At 38.7% G+C, this 16933-nt stretch overlaps 1 protein-coding gene across 6 annotated transcripts in view; it reads left to right on the top strand.

Annotated features, from left to right (window-relative positions):
- Positions 1-1567: 1567 nt before the first annotated feature.
- SNAP25 (synaptosome associated protein 25) overlaps positions 1568-16933 on the top strand; it is a gene marked incomplete at both ends in the record, with an annotated part of 28491 nt that continues 13125 nt past the window's right edge. For 5 of the 6 annotated variants that reach the window (XM_082857625.1, XM_082857624.1, XM_082857622.1 and 2 more), the window contains 3 exons: positions 1568-1639; positions 3556-3597; positions 11184-11232. In XM_082857625.1, the coding sequence (XP_082713751.1) occupies positions 1568-1639; positions 3556-3597; positions 11184-11232 (163 nt within the window). The remainder of the gene's footprint in view (positions 1640-3555; positions 3598-11183; positions 11233-16933) is intronic. The other variant, XM_082857628.1, reaches the window with a different exon arrangement.

Here is a 16933-nt window from a genome sequence, read left to right as displayed (position 1 = left end):
ATGAAAGCTAATTAACGAACACTGGATTTGTTTCACTCTTAGCAAAGGGTACAGGCTTTTCCTGAATGAGCAAGCTTTCTGAATATTAAGCTCCCACATCGTTTCAAACAAGGTTGATCAGAACTTTCTATAATATATGCCCCTCAACAAGCCAATGAGTCTGGTATTATTTATGCTGTTGAGAAAGCTGGGGCTCAGAGACAGCGATAAACTTGTCCAGAGTCACCCAGCAACTGAGTGCCAGAACCAGCAGTACAACTACGTCTTTCTGATATCGAAGCTACGACCCACAATCTACTCAGCATTTCTGGTCCACCATTTTATCCTGGAGGGCAGATCCCAGTCACTCAGAGGAATATAGGAATTTTGTTTCTGCTCATCTCAAAGTTTAGGAATGACTTGGTATAAATTTCTTCCAAATTCTGTTTCCTAGATCCCTAATTTCTAAAATGGAGACTGGTGTTTAAGTAAAACGCAAAGCATTTAAAACTCTACATCATATCATGAGTACATATTCTGGTGGCCAGAATGGAGGAAGTGGGTAGGGAAAGAAAGGCTCTGGAGGGAGCCTAGTCTGGTTATCTGTAATTTGCACTAAATGGGATTTCAAGAGAGCAGCCAGAAAAATGCACAGGTCACATTTCAGGACCAAGGGCCCATCCTTCTTTAGAAAAATTCCTGTGCACACCCACATAAGCCCTCTTGGCAACCTCTGATAACAATTGAAAGAGATGAAAGATTTTCTGTCTTTTGCTTTTAAATGCCCCTAAATACAATGGAATACTACTCAACAGCAAGAAGGAATGCACTATTAGTACATGCTACAACATGAGTGAATCTCAAAATGATTATGCTAAGTGAAAGAAGCCACAAAAAAATAATCCATACTGTATCTTTCCATTTATATAAAATTCTAGGAAATGCAAACTAATTTATAGTGACAGAAAGCAGATAAGCAGTTGTCTTGGCACAGGGCTACAGTGAGATGGGATGGGTGGGTGGGTAGGATTATAAAAGGCATGAGGAAACTTCTGGGGGTGATGGATATGTTTATTTTCTTCATTGTGGTCATGGTTTCCTGGGAGGATGCATCTGTCAAAACTTCTCATTGTATACTTCAAAGATATGGGATTTATTGTGTGCCAAATATACCTCAATAAAGCTGTTAAAAAGTAAAATAGAAATAAAAAAGTGGGAGGTTAAAGGTATTCTAACCCAGAACCACATCCTTCCCTACTGACATTTCAAACTTGAGTGGTGTGTGTCTTAAAAATTATTTCATAGGCAGACAGGTATCCATCTCCATTGTAAAGTAGGCAAATAGGTATTCATGGTGGCTTTTGGAGAAAGAGCATCATTCTGCGGACTCCTGTCTGGGTACGGCTTCCAACTCAGAAGATGAGTCATGGAGACAGAGTATGGACCGTTGAGACCTTCCCCTAGCTGAGCACACCTGCCTGTACACATATAAGCTCTCACATGTTCAAATCTGCTACTTTCCAGGTTCCGTGGCCAAACCCATCACTGACGCCCCAGCACAGGCACCCCGCCAACCCCCACCCCTACCATGGCTGAAGACGCGGACATGCGCAATGAGCTGGAGGAGATGCAGCGAAGGGCTGACCAGCTGGCTGATGAGGTGAGGGATGGAGACCTGGGAAGGGAGCAAAAGATGGAGAGCTGCGTAGTTTGTCTTATTCAGGTTGAGGTGGGAAAAGGGCTTCTCATGTCTCAGAAAAAAAACAAAAACAGGAGGAGTATGACTTTGATTTCCTATATATCTAAGGGCTCTGCACACAGGAATGGGTTGGTTATAAAACTTGCATGCAGATCAGTGACTGAGCCCAAGCTTCCAATGCCTAGAAATCCAGAGAAGTCAAGATCCTCTAAGAAAAGCACTGTCTTTGGGTGTCTTACAGCCAGCGTTGTGCCAGAGTTGGCTCAATTCTGAGAGCTGCTTGTTACATTGTCCAGAACTTTGCAAGGTGGAATTAAAATTGAATTATATAAACTGACAATTGAATAGATCATGTTAAAATCAAAGGTAATAAATACTCAGATCTCATCACATCCTAATGATTTTACTACTATCTATGCTTTCAAAGTTCTTGGCATGTGTTGTATCTGTAGTGTGAGGATACCGTCTAGTGGCGTGTTACCGTGAACCTTCCCAAGTTCACCTTCAGTGATACCATGGTGTAGTTAGAAATCAGAGAGGGAAAAAGTATTTACACGACGGAATCTGCAAACACTACAAATCAGGGCTTGACCTATTGTTTTGTTGACCCTCTAGACTTAAGAAAGTGGAAAAATATTAATAATGCAGATTAAACTTAAAAGTATGAACATCCGCAGCCATTACGCTATAAGCAACACAAAAAAGAATTGAGAAAATCTTCCAGTGTTTGAAAACTATGATTCTCTTCAGCAGACAAGCCACTTGAATCATTGACAAATGAATAAAGTTCCCAAACATGTCTTCATTCTTTCACTTGCCTTTTATTCACTCACGTAAATGAAAATATCAACCAGCGTTCATGCCAGAGCTGCTCTTGTTTTATGCGTGCTTAGCTGTGGACACAAGAGTTCAGCAAAAATCAACAAAAGCTTTCTGTGAAAATCGATTGGCTATACAGAATTTGCAATAAGGTGTTGTGTATTTTATTATTATTTATAAATTTTATGGTAGTCATCCTTTATATCATTAAAATAATACACACACACACACACACACACACACACACACATCTTTTTTCTGGAGAGCCCATTGTTAACATTACCAGCATACCTCTGCTTACAGCCATTCTATTTCAAAAAGCAGCCTGCTGACAGTGCTTCCAGGAAAGTGAACATGCTTCATGTTCCTGCAAACTCTTGTCCAAAATAAGTTTGCCATTGAAAAGCACAGCTTTTGAGAAATCACACTGGTTGCTGGATTCTAGTAATTTAAAAGGAACTTAGAAAAAAGTGACCACACTGTGTCCAAGGGGCCAGTGCTGAATTCATTTTTTCTTATCTAAGGATGAAGATAATTATTATAGCTTTCTCCTATAGACTAGTTGTTTCAAACACGCTTGATTTTTTTTCCACCCTAGGGCAACAACTTAATTTGTACTGATAAGCACTTCCAATTGTGTTTCTAGGAGCTTTATAAGAAAATCGATGTTAGATTCATCTCAATTCACGACAAATGATATTTGCCTTTAAAATTCAATATTCCTGGTCCAGGGAGGCCAAATTAGTCCTCTGAGTATTCGAGATAATTTTTCATGCCTCCTGCACATGCAAAATTACCTTTTCGAGCTTACTTTGTCTTTGATATCAAAATCAACTTCGTCTGGTTTTGATTTTATGACAATCAGCTTTAATGTAATTGCTTTAGGGAATCTTATTATGTAGAAAGCCTGATAGGAAAGAGATTGAAATTGTGGTTCAGTTACAAACTTCAAAGAACATGTGATAACAACCCTTTATGTTTCCCAAGTGAAGAAAGTTTTTCTGATATTCCAAGAACTCTGGATCCTGCACTCATAATATTTATGTTTTTTATCTTAGTCACTGGAAAGCACCCGTCGTATGCTACAACTGGTTGAAGAGGTAAGCAGTGACTATATTTTAAGATGAACTAATCCCTTTGGCTGACATATTCTTTGCCTAGACCCTTTGCCTTTCCCTAGACCACTGTCCCATTGATTCCAGTGTGAATGTAGCTACCAGAAAACCATATAACGAGAGAGATGCTATATTTAAGTTGCCAGGTAGCCATCAAAGTATTCACTCTCCCTCCAGCCCAGCCTATCTTCCTAGTCTCGGAAGCAGAAGAGGGTGGTATTTCCAAGTATATAAATGTTCCCAAGAAATCACAAAAACAAATCAGAACGATTTTTTAATATACGAAAGAATTATCTACATAAAATCCTCATTTGTACTGATTTTGATGCCTCTAAATTACATCTAATCTTGGCCTTCTGTTTTAAATCTAGCTACATATATCACTTTAAAAAATATGTACCCAGAGAGGCATAATTTTCAGAAATTGTTACATTTATAGTCAGGCACTAAAATTCATGAAATAATAGGAAAATCCTTTAATAAAGGGAAATATCAAGTCTAGTCATGTAAATATAGAAGCTCTTTTATATTCCTGACTCTGGATTTAACATCCATTTTCAAGGCATGGTTAATGAATCCGTGACTATTTTTAAATGGGTGAAATAGGGCAGACAGCAATAATGGAATCAAAAGGGCATTTGCAATAAACCTCATTTATTCCAATTTGGGAGAGCGGCAGTCAACCAGGAAGAATAAATGGATTAATTGAACTTGTCCGTTGGGAGAGATGAAGTGGAAAAAGAATGGGATGAGCTATATTTATCTTAACTGAATAAAACAAGTCTAATCATTTTTATTCAGTGAGATGCTGTTTTATCTATGCTTTGAAAATGCTTATCAATGTATAAATTCATGTGTGGTTATCATCTTTAGAGATCTTGGGGGTTTTCTAGCAGAATGATCAAAGGAGCCTACTTGCCTCATGCTACTGTAAATTGCTTTTGCAATGACATGAAAGGAGAAAAGTGTCAAGTTTATAAGCCTAAAAGGAAGGGCAGCTGCCTCTTACACTATGGAAGCCAACATTTTCCCTTACTTCTGCAGCTTCAGCTTCTCAGCTAAGAATGGAATATAGCTAACTGTGAATTGCCACAGGAGGGGGAGGAGAAGGTGGCAACCAAGAGCTCAGAGGACCCCTGGGAAGGGTAGGGGGTCCACTGAAGGAGATCTATTATCATGAAAAATGACAGTTTGAGCCTGCAGCATAGCACAAATTGGCCCCCACAGGAGGTGGGCCAGCAAGGGGCCCTCAGCAGCACAGGAAAGCAACCTTCACTCTCTTAACGAAGAGAAATATTTTCTTTGTGCTGTCCTGGGACTCACGCAGAAGTACTTGAGGACCAAAAAGGAGGCAGATATTCTAAATCTACTAGTGTCGGTGAGGCTTTCAGAATCCACATGTTGCCCCTCATCTTTTCATGAGAACAAGTAAAAGGAACAAATCTGAGTTACATCCACACATGAGCTCTCACCGTGACAGGAAGGCAGGGAGCCCAGAAGTCAGCTGACATCATTATCTTGATTCGTGTTTATGACCTTCAACCATGGCCTCCAAGCTCATATTTCATTTTCATTTGTGTGTGTGCACATGTGAAGGGAGTTTCTAAACTGCAAAATCTATCACCAGTTTGCCCACCTGTGCAATGTTGAAACTGCCTAGAGCACAGAAAGTGATGGAGGAATGCATCCAACACATTTTTCCCAACTAGCCCCTCCCCCATCAGAGTCTTTGGGCTACAGAGACCTCTTTTTCTGTGTCTTCTTAAATTGCAGGCAACGTTGGCCAGTCTTGGAAAAGGAGTGTCTGCTCTAATTTATTCTGGAAAAAAAAATCTCAAAAGCTCTATTAATTGAAGTAGGATTCTCAAATATTACATTTTTGTTTTTCCTAAAGTGTTTCTCGATCAAGCATGAAGTTGCATCTTAGAACAGGGGGTGAAACAGATGGATGCTGTCTCCTACCTCTAACAAATGAGAGGAGGCTATTAGACTTTCCATCCTTAGGAAATTATGAGCAAGGCATTATTAGACTAGATTGATTGCTCTTACATCCTCCTGGGTTATCTTATATTGATGGTCAAACATCCCTTATGTCTAGGGCATTGGCCAGTCAGATGATATTCTGCTTTCAATCAGGAAGGAAATTCTCTTTAAAGAGAATCAGCATTAAATATTCATCAAGGGCAGAAATCATTTGGAAAATCTGAGCATTGAAATACTAGGATCTTGCCCATGATCCCAAAGTCCATCAGTGCCATATAATTTGAATTGAGCTGAATGCTTATTGAAATTCAGTCTCAAAGACAGGAAAGGTTACTCAACTTGTGAAGTTTCCCTGAGGCAAACAATCCCACTTTCAGTGGAATGTATAGGACTTTGTGCCATCCCTCATGGACTTTACGGTGTAACAGAGTGGAAGGCATGGAAGCTTGGTTTTCAATAGAAGCCATCATCAGTGTATCAAGGACAATGTAAAGTTACACAGAGATCAGTAGAGAAAGTTCAGAAAAGCTGAATACCATACACACATAAAAAGATTAGAAATCACATAGCACTTGGTTCCCAGCCTGGGGCTGGGAACTGGCTCTTTTGATGGATGCATTTCAGCAAATATTTATGGAATGCCTGATGCTGGAGGTGGAAGATCAAAATTGACATCATGTAGAAAAACAGATATGAAAATAGCTCTCCAAATTCAAGGCCACACCTGCCTCAGGAGCACAGAGGAGGGGACAATGAATTCTAGAGGGAGAGTCATGAATACTATTTGATTCCAGACAAAAAAGTTAACTCTGCTAATACTAACTGCAGGAAATGAGCTCTACATGTTAATGCCTTGGGCTATAGAACAAAGCCAGGAAAAGCCACACTGCCCTAGGGCAGGCTGATCCAAAGCCCCACACAGAGCTTTCACGCAGTGGTTACTGAGGGCTCCCCAACCTTTATGGGTGTTTCAGCATCTTTTCTTTTCATTCCAACTTATCTTTTGAAACACGTTGGCCACAAGAAGAAAATAAGCATTCTAAAGCTATGTCTTTGTTATGCCAGACTTTGTACTAAAGGTGGAAAATTCAGGCTGAGCAGTTGTTTTCAGGTAGGCAGTTGTAGGGATCTTTTGGAACTCTCGCGGTTAAGAGAGTGTCTGGACTGGCCTAGTTTTAGCTCAGGTGTATTGGACTTTGGGAAAAGCATTGCAGGATGACAAAGGACTTTAAAATGTTCCATAAACATGGTCTTAGATCATCAGCAAGAAAAAAAATAAGAATAGAGAAATAAAAAGTAAAATGAAAGAAATGAAAAAAAAAATCAGGGACTTCCCTGGTGGTCCAGTGGTTAAGAATCTGCCTTCCAATGAAGGGGATGTGGGTTCAATCGCTGGTTGGGGAACTAAGATGCCTTATGCCATGGGGCAACTAAGCCCACGTGCCGAAGCTACCGTGCCTACGCACTCTGGAGCCCACACACCACAACTAGAGAGCCTGAGTGCTGCAACTAGAGAGAAGCCCATGTGCCACAACGAAGAGCCCAAGCCTGTGTGCTGCAACGCAGATCCCATGCACCGCAACTAAGACCCAGTGCAGCAAAATAAGTAAATAAATAAATATATTTTTAAAAATCACTGACATCTCCAACTCCCCCTGTTCACAGTTAGACAAGTTTCCCAGGGATCTTGAACAGGAACCAGGAATTGAGCTAAGACAAAAATAGAATAACCTCCTCTCCCTCCTAGCTATTAAAACATAATACTCATTAAGGAATCAGAGAAAGTAATATTCTGCCTCCCCCAAGATATCGTCCCATCCCTGTCCTTCTCTCTTGCCCTCCTAGTTCCTCCAAAGGACCACCCAGTTGTTTTGATAAAAGTTGTCAGCAAAAAGTGGAGCCAAATATAAGTTCTACTATTTATTGAGAACCTACTATATGCCAGCGACTGTGCTCAGAGTTTATTATCTAATTTAATCCCTGCAGTCACTTTTTCTACTGCTTTGCTCTCCATTTTACCAAGGAGGAAATTGAAGTCCACAGTGGTTAAGAAACTTGCTTGAGACACACAGCCACAAAAGACAGAGATGAAATTCAAACTCAGATCTACCTGATTCCAGAGTGTGAATTCTTACAACATTTTCCTTACACCAGCAACTCCCACAATATTTAAAAATTTTTTGAGAATTCCACAAAAAGCAAAAGGATCTAAGAAAACAAACATAGCAGCTCATCCTGAACTGACAGATTCCACACAAATGAAATCCTTTATCTCAGTTTTTGAATCATGGCCTCCAGTGGAGTTGAACCTGTAGAAGCTTTTAGGTTCTGTAGCTTATTTTGTCTTTATAAATCTTGGGAAGTGAGGGAGCTGTTTCTGTCCCCATCTGACAGCTGGGAAAGCTGAGACACAGAACAGATGACTCTAGAGCAATAGAACTGTAAAGATAAGTCTAGAATTCAGAATTACTGACTCCCAGATGCCAGCTCTGTTCGCTTGACCAAACTGTTTATCATTCTGTGAAGCACAGTTTAGAAGCCAGGCATTTGTCTGGCCCTTACCTTAGTGCCTGGGGCAGAGTAGAAGCACAATAACCATTTAGTGAATGAATGAATGAATGAACTAATGAACGAGTGAGTGAATGAACCAACCTAGCAACTACCCAATCTTATTTAGCATCTCTATCGTTATCTTAAATATGGGAAAGCATCCTGAAAGGTCAAGTGACTCTTCCCCAATCTCAAGACTATTAACTGGCTGAGCTAAGAACATAATCCAGCATTCCTGACTCTCTGACCTGTGCTCACTGCTTCTGTTCTCTCAAATTGGGGCAAACTCTTGGTGGTTCTGTGAATCATTCCAGCACTGAAACATTTAGCACCAAATTGAACAAAGAGGAAATTATACTTGCGGAGGAAATTATACTTTATTTTATTTATTATATAACATAAATGGGTAGAGCAGAAAGGGTCAACAGATGAGACCTGAACTGACCAAACTGAAGTCACTCACCTGTTTCTCACCCTCCATCCCAAATAGAACAGAACAGAAATCTCGTGCATAGCCTTGAGTTGGGTCCTTAGAGAAGAAGATGCTCTCTGAGATAACTCCGTCCTCACTGGAACTTGCATTGTCACATCCATATGCCTGAATGAGCCATCTGCATTTTACAATTTCCTCTCATAAACAATGGTTAAAATTTGCATAAAAGGGGCATAGAAATTGTTAAAATACAGTCTAGTGTAGACAAATGTCCATTTATAACACATTGAAGAACAAGATTTTGAAATGTCTTGTGGGGTCTAGAATCTTGCTGCTCAATGTATGACCCTGCACCAGCCAGCATCGCCGATCTTGTTCAAAATGAAAAATCTCAGTCTCTACCCCAGTCCTACTGAATCAGGATCTATATTTTAACAAGATGTTTTCTATGCAGGGAATTCATATACATATTAAAGTTTGAGCAGTGGTCTAGAAACTTCTGGTGGTAGTCTGTAATGATGATATTTTAGTTTGCCCAGATATCCTGCTATAGATGCATTTTGTGAAGGTATTTATTTTATTAACCCTGGTGTAAGGCTAACTATAGGCCAGGCACCGTTCTAACACGTGCCGCCTATTAATTCACTGAATTCACATAAGAACTCAATGAAGTATGAACTATTATGATTGCTGTATTACAAATGAGAGAACTGAGGCACAGAGCAATTAAGACATTTGCCCGAGGTCCTGCAGCCAGAAAAGAAAATCACCAGGATTCCAAGGCAGAGTCTAGCTCCAGAATCTGTGCTGTCAATGACTCCTGAAGTCATCCTGAGCCATCACTCTCCAAACTACATCCTGACTTTGCAACTAAAACTTATCAAAATGTGTTCAACCACTAATTTGAAAAGATACATGCACCCCAGTGTTCATAGCAGCATTATTTACAATTGCCAAGGTATGGAAATGACCTAAGTGTCCATCAAGAGATGAATGGATAAAGAAGCTGTGGTGTATATATATACAATGGAATACTATTCAGCCCATAAAAAAGAATGAAATTTCACCATTTGCAGCAACATGGATGGACTTGGAGGGTATTATGTCAAATGAAATAAGTCAGACAGACAAAGACAAATACTGTATGATATCTTATCTGTGGAATCTAAAAAACACAACAAACTAGTGACTAAAACAGAAAAGAAGCAGACTTACAGATATAGAGAACAAACTAGTTGTTACCAGTGGGGAGAGGGAAGGGGGAAGGGGCCATAGAGGTGTAGGAGAAAAAAGGGGTTCTTATATGATTACATGAAATCATGTATGTGAAAGTTTTGAAAATTATAAAGCACTATACAACTTAAAGAATCTTTCATTCAATTTTTTTAAAACAAGCAAAATAGGCTTTTCTGTCTGGGAGAGTTAACTGCACATTTTCTCTGAAATGGTGAGCTTATAAAAGCTCACAGAAATAATTTTCAGTGTTTTATTTTATTTTTTGAAAGCACTATTGGAATTAAATTGTTGAAATACTGTTAAAAAAAAACAGAACAAAACACTTTTGTTGACCTCCACTAACATCTCTCTCTTAGGTTAATGTAAGTCAGTCGAAAATAAATGGGGCCATGAGAGACATATTTTAGAATTTATTCTAGGTACCACCATGAGCTTTTCTTGAAAATACAATTAATCCAAACTGTAAGCACTGCCATTTAATATCTATTAATAATCACCCTATAAAATGGAAGGTCTTTATATAACTAGTTCCTGGAAATGATGATTATGAACAATGCAAATATCCCTGCTACTTTTTTCCCACCCACCAACTCCCACTCCCCTCCACTAAATAGTTCAGGGCTGTTTGGTTTATTTAGAGCATAAGGGGTGAACAAAAAAACTGCAGTAAAACTTGTGGATGAATTATTTTCTCACACCATATTATTGTGCAGAATTTCAGATTTCATTAGAAAAAGCCCTTATTTCTCATCTGTCATTCCCTTTTCTAAATCTTGCAGAACTTCTCTCCATAGAGAAAGAAATGGAAGATTGAATTTCCTTTTGAGCTATGTTTCTCAACCTTTGTGAAGCTGTCATCTTTTTTGATAAACCTAAAAATCTCACCACCACTCCCAAGATTCTTACACATCTTTTCAGTAGAGCATCCCTCCCCAGTTCACCTAGGGAAACTTTCTGATCTATCGTGCCAGAGAAGATTTAGTCTTGAAGATTTTGAAAGATTTGCTTTCTGTGGTTGGTGTTACAAAAACTATAGGCATTTTTATTTTCCAGATATAAAATCACACTATAATATTAAGTATGTGTATTTCAAGTCCATGCCAAGCCCCATCCCGAGCCCCACCCCATGGAGACTGAGCTACATCCCCCTCTTCTATCTGAGAATCACTGATGAAGCAAGTCCACAGGTGACCCACCTCTCTGAGTTCCTCCCCAGCCCCTAATACTCTCCGCCATATTTCCTCCCTCTTTTTCCTTTGGTCCTTCTTCATTTTCCATATCTAGGGCTAATTGTCCCCTTACTGATTTCTCTTTCTCTCTTTTCTCTCTCTAACTCTTTTTCCACTTTGCTACCATTATTGGAATGTAGAGTAAAGATGCTGGTATCAGGACTTTGGTTATGTTGGATGAACAAGGAGGTAAGTTCAGATTTCTTCAGTAAGAACAATTCCTCATCTGAATAAAGTCCATTAAAAAATGATTTGTGCATCTACAGGTGGTCATTGATGTGTGTTATGCACATATATGTGTGTAAGAGTTCTACAGTTTTTATCTTGCTTTTTTTCTCCTTTTTCTGTTGAAAAGATTGGTAAATGTATGGAAATGTTGAGATCTTCATGGTTGAATAAATGGTACTACATGCCCTGTTATATGTGTTGGGGTAATAGAATTTTGAAGGCAGAAGTCATTTGTTTGAATTTTTAATGATAGGATTTTGGAGAGTTTGAGAATTCTCCTCCTCATCCCCAATCTTTCCCATAAATTTGATGTGATAATTCCTAAATAGAATGAGAATAGTATACCATATTGTCCATTTCTTTTGACCATCCTAATTCAGCATCTGGCAATATTGATTTCCAAGTCATTATGAGAATTCCTTGAATAACTGGAAGCTGTTTTTAACAGGACATAAACTGAGGGAAATCATTGTAAAGTGGAAAATTGAACCACTTAAAATATTTGAACTTTTTCTTTTAATTATTACGGAAATACTAGAAGCAGTGAACATCAGAGTGCCAACATTTTAGTATAGCATATTTAGTCTACAGTGGAACCTAGAAGGGTAATATCAAACTTTTTTTCTTTGATTTATACATAGAATCATACAGCAATGATTTATTTAATTCTAGCCACAAGTTAGTTACCTGATTCCATTCTGAATTCTTATTATAATAATCAAATTTAGCAGAATTTTTTCTCTTTATGTATATCTTACAAAGACATTAGAAAACTCTTAGCAATCACGAGAAATTTTTTGTCAAAGATAAAAATATAAAGTTTTTACAACATGGAACACCATAAACAAACTCCAAGAATAAACCTCAAACTGGGGAGGGGGGGACGGGGCAGGAAACTGCCTTACGGATAACAGACATAAGGCATTTCCCTAAAATACAGAGAGACCTTGCATTTTATCAAAGAAAAGGACAACAACGTACAAGAAAAAATGGATGTAATATGTAAATCATCAGTTTCCAAGTAGACAAATGAAACCATGCTTCACCCAACAACAGTAATGAGATGCCACTCTTCAGCAGATTGGCACAACTTCTTTTAATTGATAACAATCAATGTTGTCAATATGTTGGGAAAACAGAAACTCTCAATCTACAGATGGGCACTGTTGATCGGTACCAAGTTTAAGAGTAATTTGATAATATCTCCAAATTTTGATGTTCACCCATCTTTGACCAAGATATTCCACTCATAGAATTATATGCTGCAGATATTCACTGACAACTCCATGAAGAAAAATATACACGCCTTACCTGGAATGGTGTAAAACTGGAAACTAAATGTCTGTCAGTGGGGAGACTGACCAAATCAATTATGATATGGCCAGGAAAGAAATTCTGCATAAAATGTTCTGCAACCTTTACAATATATGAGATCAATTTTTACTGACTTCTGAAGAGTTACAGCAGGGTCACAGAGGGACTGAAGGAAGGTGTATTATTTGGGGTCCTCTGGGAAGCAACTGCTAAGAATCAATTAGAAGTGTGTGAGAATTCTTAAGGAAATGTCTGCGATGGGTGAAGGGGAGAGGAAGCAGGAGTAGGCAGGGAGAGCCTTTGGACTGTGATGCGGGCTTGACACTTGTGAGAGGAGAGGGGGGCAGAAGGAGGATTGGGTAGGAAGAGTCTCATTCTGTAGTGCTGCTCTGAGAAAGTCTCAGCCAGACTGATAGGCAGCCCAGGAGCAAAGACAACCCAATGGAGCAGCCCTGTGACGGGCAGGGATGCATCCGCTCTAGTAAATTGTGCTCAGCTGTTGGCTAGAAGCATCCCAGGGAGGGCATGGCTTCCATGTAAATGTGGTAGATCCCATAGGTGCAACAGCTGGAAGTGTCAGCTAACTACAGGGTCCCTCTTGAAGGGAGATCTGAGGGGTACACCCTCATGGCTGCTATATAAAGACTTTTGTTTCTATATTATTTATTTGTATTGAACTTTTCCAATAAATATACACCAACTAATTTTTTTAAAATCGGAAGAAAATTTTTTTTAAAAAACAATTGAACATCAATCCCAACACTTCTCCCCCCATTTTTAAATTATAAATTGTCAAAATTAATACAAAAATAATGGAGCCTAGTGGAGTTGTATTTTGAAGGAATTACAATAGCTGTGGCAGTCTTCCGAACTCTCCAGATGAACTTGCTATAAATCATAAGACTTGCTGGCTTGATGTGTATAACAATGTCCCAGACTTTGAAACTCAGGACACAGCAAATCATTGCTTTTAAAAAAATTTATTTAATTAGGCAGCAGGTGCCCATACAGAAGAGTGGTACCACATTTCCAGAGCTATATTGAAACATATATACTCAGGTAATAAGGAGTTCTATCTTATTAACTCTTTTAGTTAATAATTTGCATGTGAAGGGAGTAGAAAAGGAGCATTGCAGTAAGAGAAAAAGTTTGAGAAAGGTTCAGGATAATACCATTTTCTCCCCTAATTATAAAGCATTGACATGAAAAAATAATATATACAAATCTGAAGTCAAAAAGAAAGTGAATAAGATATTGAGTTTCAAATTTCATTGTACTTTGATGAAGAAAATCTACAGGCAAAATTTGCCAAAATCTCCAATATAATACAAAAATATATTATTCTTAAACACAAATGATTCTCAGGAACATCTTTACATTATTCTCTGAGAAACGAAGTAAAATTGCAGATTGCCCCCACAAGATAGTTAATGTTCTCAGCTAAGACATTTCAATTGTGGCCAAACAGCAATAAATGCTAACTTCTTGGTTGAACATATTTCCTAGGATAACCTGGGTTTTACCAGATGCGTGGTGAATAATTGATACTGATGAGAAGCATGCAACTGTAAACCCTCAAAAGTGGGTAGCTTCTGCCTGGTCTTAAATGCTACATGTTCCATTTATACTGTAAGAAGAGATTAGACCTTTTGAAATGACTGATGAGTCAACAACTATCTTTACTGCCATTGTAAATGCATTTTGACACTGCATATGCTGTGTTTAGTTGTTTAGATCAGTAACTGCTTTAAAATTTCTCTCCAGTTATGCTCTACTAATTTTGTCTTTGCCTGAACACCAAAAGTGTTGACTGCAACTGCACAGAAGTCTCAAGAAACAGCCATCCGCCTAAAGAGCCAATCCAGGTTGTCCTGCTAAATGGTTGTGCTAGGAAATTCCTTATGGGATTCTTGTTTTACACCCAGGTGTCAGGAGACACCAAGGAGCACTGAGCATGACAGATGGCCCTGAAATGTCCTACGTCCTTGGACTTTTCTTGTCTCCAAGAGAAATCCCCATGAAAAACCCCTAGCCCTAATGTGGGATGATTTAACCTTTCACTTCCATATCTCTTGTTCCCTTTGTTGGTCTTTGCTGGGTTATATGTTTGTTTTGATGCTGAAAATGCTGCTCTTGGGACAATCCCATGGGAACGGCTACAAACTAAACAGTGAAATCTTTGACCACTGCCTGGCAGAGTAAAGGAAAAGTAAACCCTCATCCACAGAGCCTGCCAACTTTCTTAAAGGGTTCATGGCACTACAGGGTAAAATTTGTGAAAACATCCCTCTTGCTAAAGTCCACTCACCAATATCTCTTATGAATGACTAAAGCTGCATTGCCCAATATGGTAGCCCCTAGTCACGTGGCTATTTAAATTTATTTAAATGAATTTCCATATGGTCATCAATTCTAAGGAAAATGAAAATAATGTAGGCAGCATCTTGTAATTGGTTACACTCATGAAGGCTTACACATTGGATCAATCAATAGCATTGACCTCTTGCTATTCTTCTACTGTTTCTTTTTTTACTAGATTGAGGATTCTAACGGTCCCATGCTGCTTTACTTACATAACATTAGTAGAAAAGATGTCTAAACTTAGATCCCTGAGCATCCTGCCATTGGTGGATCCATTACAAATAACCAGTCAACCAAATACCATAGCAAAAGAAAGAACAATCTCTTGCCCCAACATAGAGTGTGATGTACTGGAATACCTTCCCAATCCCAAATCTTATTCCCCTCCCAGTCTCCAAGAGTAAACAGAAAACAGCCAGAAAGTAAGTTTAGGGAAGAAAGGAGCAGTCAACCCTAGACACTGCATTGCATCAGCCTCTCAGATGCTGCTGTCTACGCCAGAATGGAATGAGGATATTGATTGCTTTCAAGCATTTCCTGAGGAAAATCTTCACAGAAATCATTTAAGTGCTGTGAAGTCCCAATACACCAAACATATCCACAAACGTAACTCAGTAACACTCTTAAAATTGACATTATTGTGAGCTCCTGCTATGTGCCATAGCACGGAACAAAACAGGCAAAAATCCCTGCCTTTATAGCATTCACATTCAAAGAGGGAACCAAAAAAAAGAAAAAAAGAAATATTATTGTCAGAATATCTGTGACAAAATGGTTCCACAATATTTTTTTATTTCTTTTTAAATATTTTTATTTTTTAAATTTTTGTTTATTTTTTTATTTATGGCCATGCCATGAGGCATGCTGGATCTTAGTTCCCTGACCAGGGATCGAACCTGTGTCCCCTGCAGTGGAAGCGGTGGAGTCTTAACCACTGGAACCCCAGGGAAGTCCCACAATATTTTTTTAATTAAGGATTTGACTTATAATTGTGTATAACGAAACATTCAACCAATATTGGAGCAATAAAATAGTTTTCTGAATCAACTTTTCTGAAAGAACTCCAGAATTCCTATTTGCTATGATCTTTGCTGAACAAACTGGCAAACCATGGCCGAACCCCACTCTCAGAAATAGGGATTTGGACCTGCCTGTTTGTTTTTATCTTTTAGTTTGAATTCTCTGGTTCAGAAATTCAACACTTGTGGGCCAGTTCACTTTTATTTATGTTATTTTCTAATCCCTGGAGACACAGTGGGTGGGGATCTTGAAATGTCAGAAAGTTATCTTAGCTGAAAATATTAACTCAAGAGAAATTCCTTAGGAAAGGCAAACACCTGAATGTGTGTCCCCATGCCATAACCTGTGCATATGTCAGCTGTCATTAGTTGAGTCCAGCAAGTTTTCCCTCTGAACCCAGATGCTTCAATCTCATCTCAACCCAGCTCTCCAGGAAGCCATTAGCAATTCCTCGACTGGAATTTGGCGTCCCTATTCTGTCTGTACTTAACATAGTTCTTGTTTTGAGGATATTGGGCTCCTTTCCCCCCCAACCAATCCCCTCATTTGATAGTTAATTTGATCTACAGACTAATTTATTGCATTCCTTAAAGGAAACTGGAATGAAGTCTTCAAAAAAGTACAGAATTCTCTGGATTGTAAAGAATTGTCATCCATTTGTTTTTTAGCCCCTTTAGAGATTTCTCTTAAGCTATTACTGTACCTATATTTATTCAGCAAAAGTTTGCCAGCACTGCACTCTTATTTCCTCCGGCTAGCCTATGCTGGATAAACATTTTGTTTTCCCCTGTCATTTGAAAAGCAGAGCAGAGATAGCAGATTCTTAATAAGCTGAATTCTATTCCTCAGCCCCACAAAAGAGAACATAATAGGCTCTTATTTTCCAAATGGACAGTCTCTCCAGTTTGGGCCACTAGTGAACCTAGCTTAGTTTTCTGGAATGACAATTTAATGTGAAATTGTTTTT

This window comes from Leucopleurus acutus, assembly GCF_964270905.1.
Source record: "Leucopleurus acutus genome assembly, chromosome: 16".
Taxonomy (NCBI): domain Eukaryota; kingdom Metazoa; phylum Chordata; class Mammalia; order Artiodactyla; family Delphinidae; genus Leucopleurus; species Leucopleurus acutus.
Note: the sequence above shows the minus strand (reverse complement) of the source record. Positions and strands in the feature narration are given on the sequence as shown.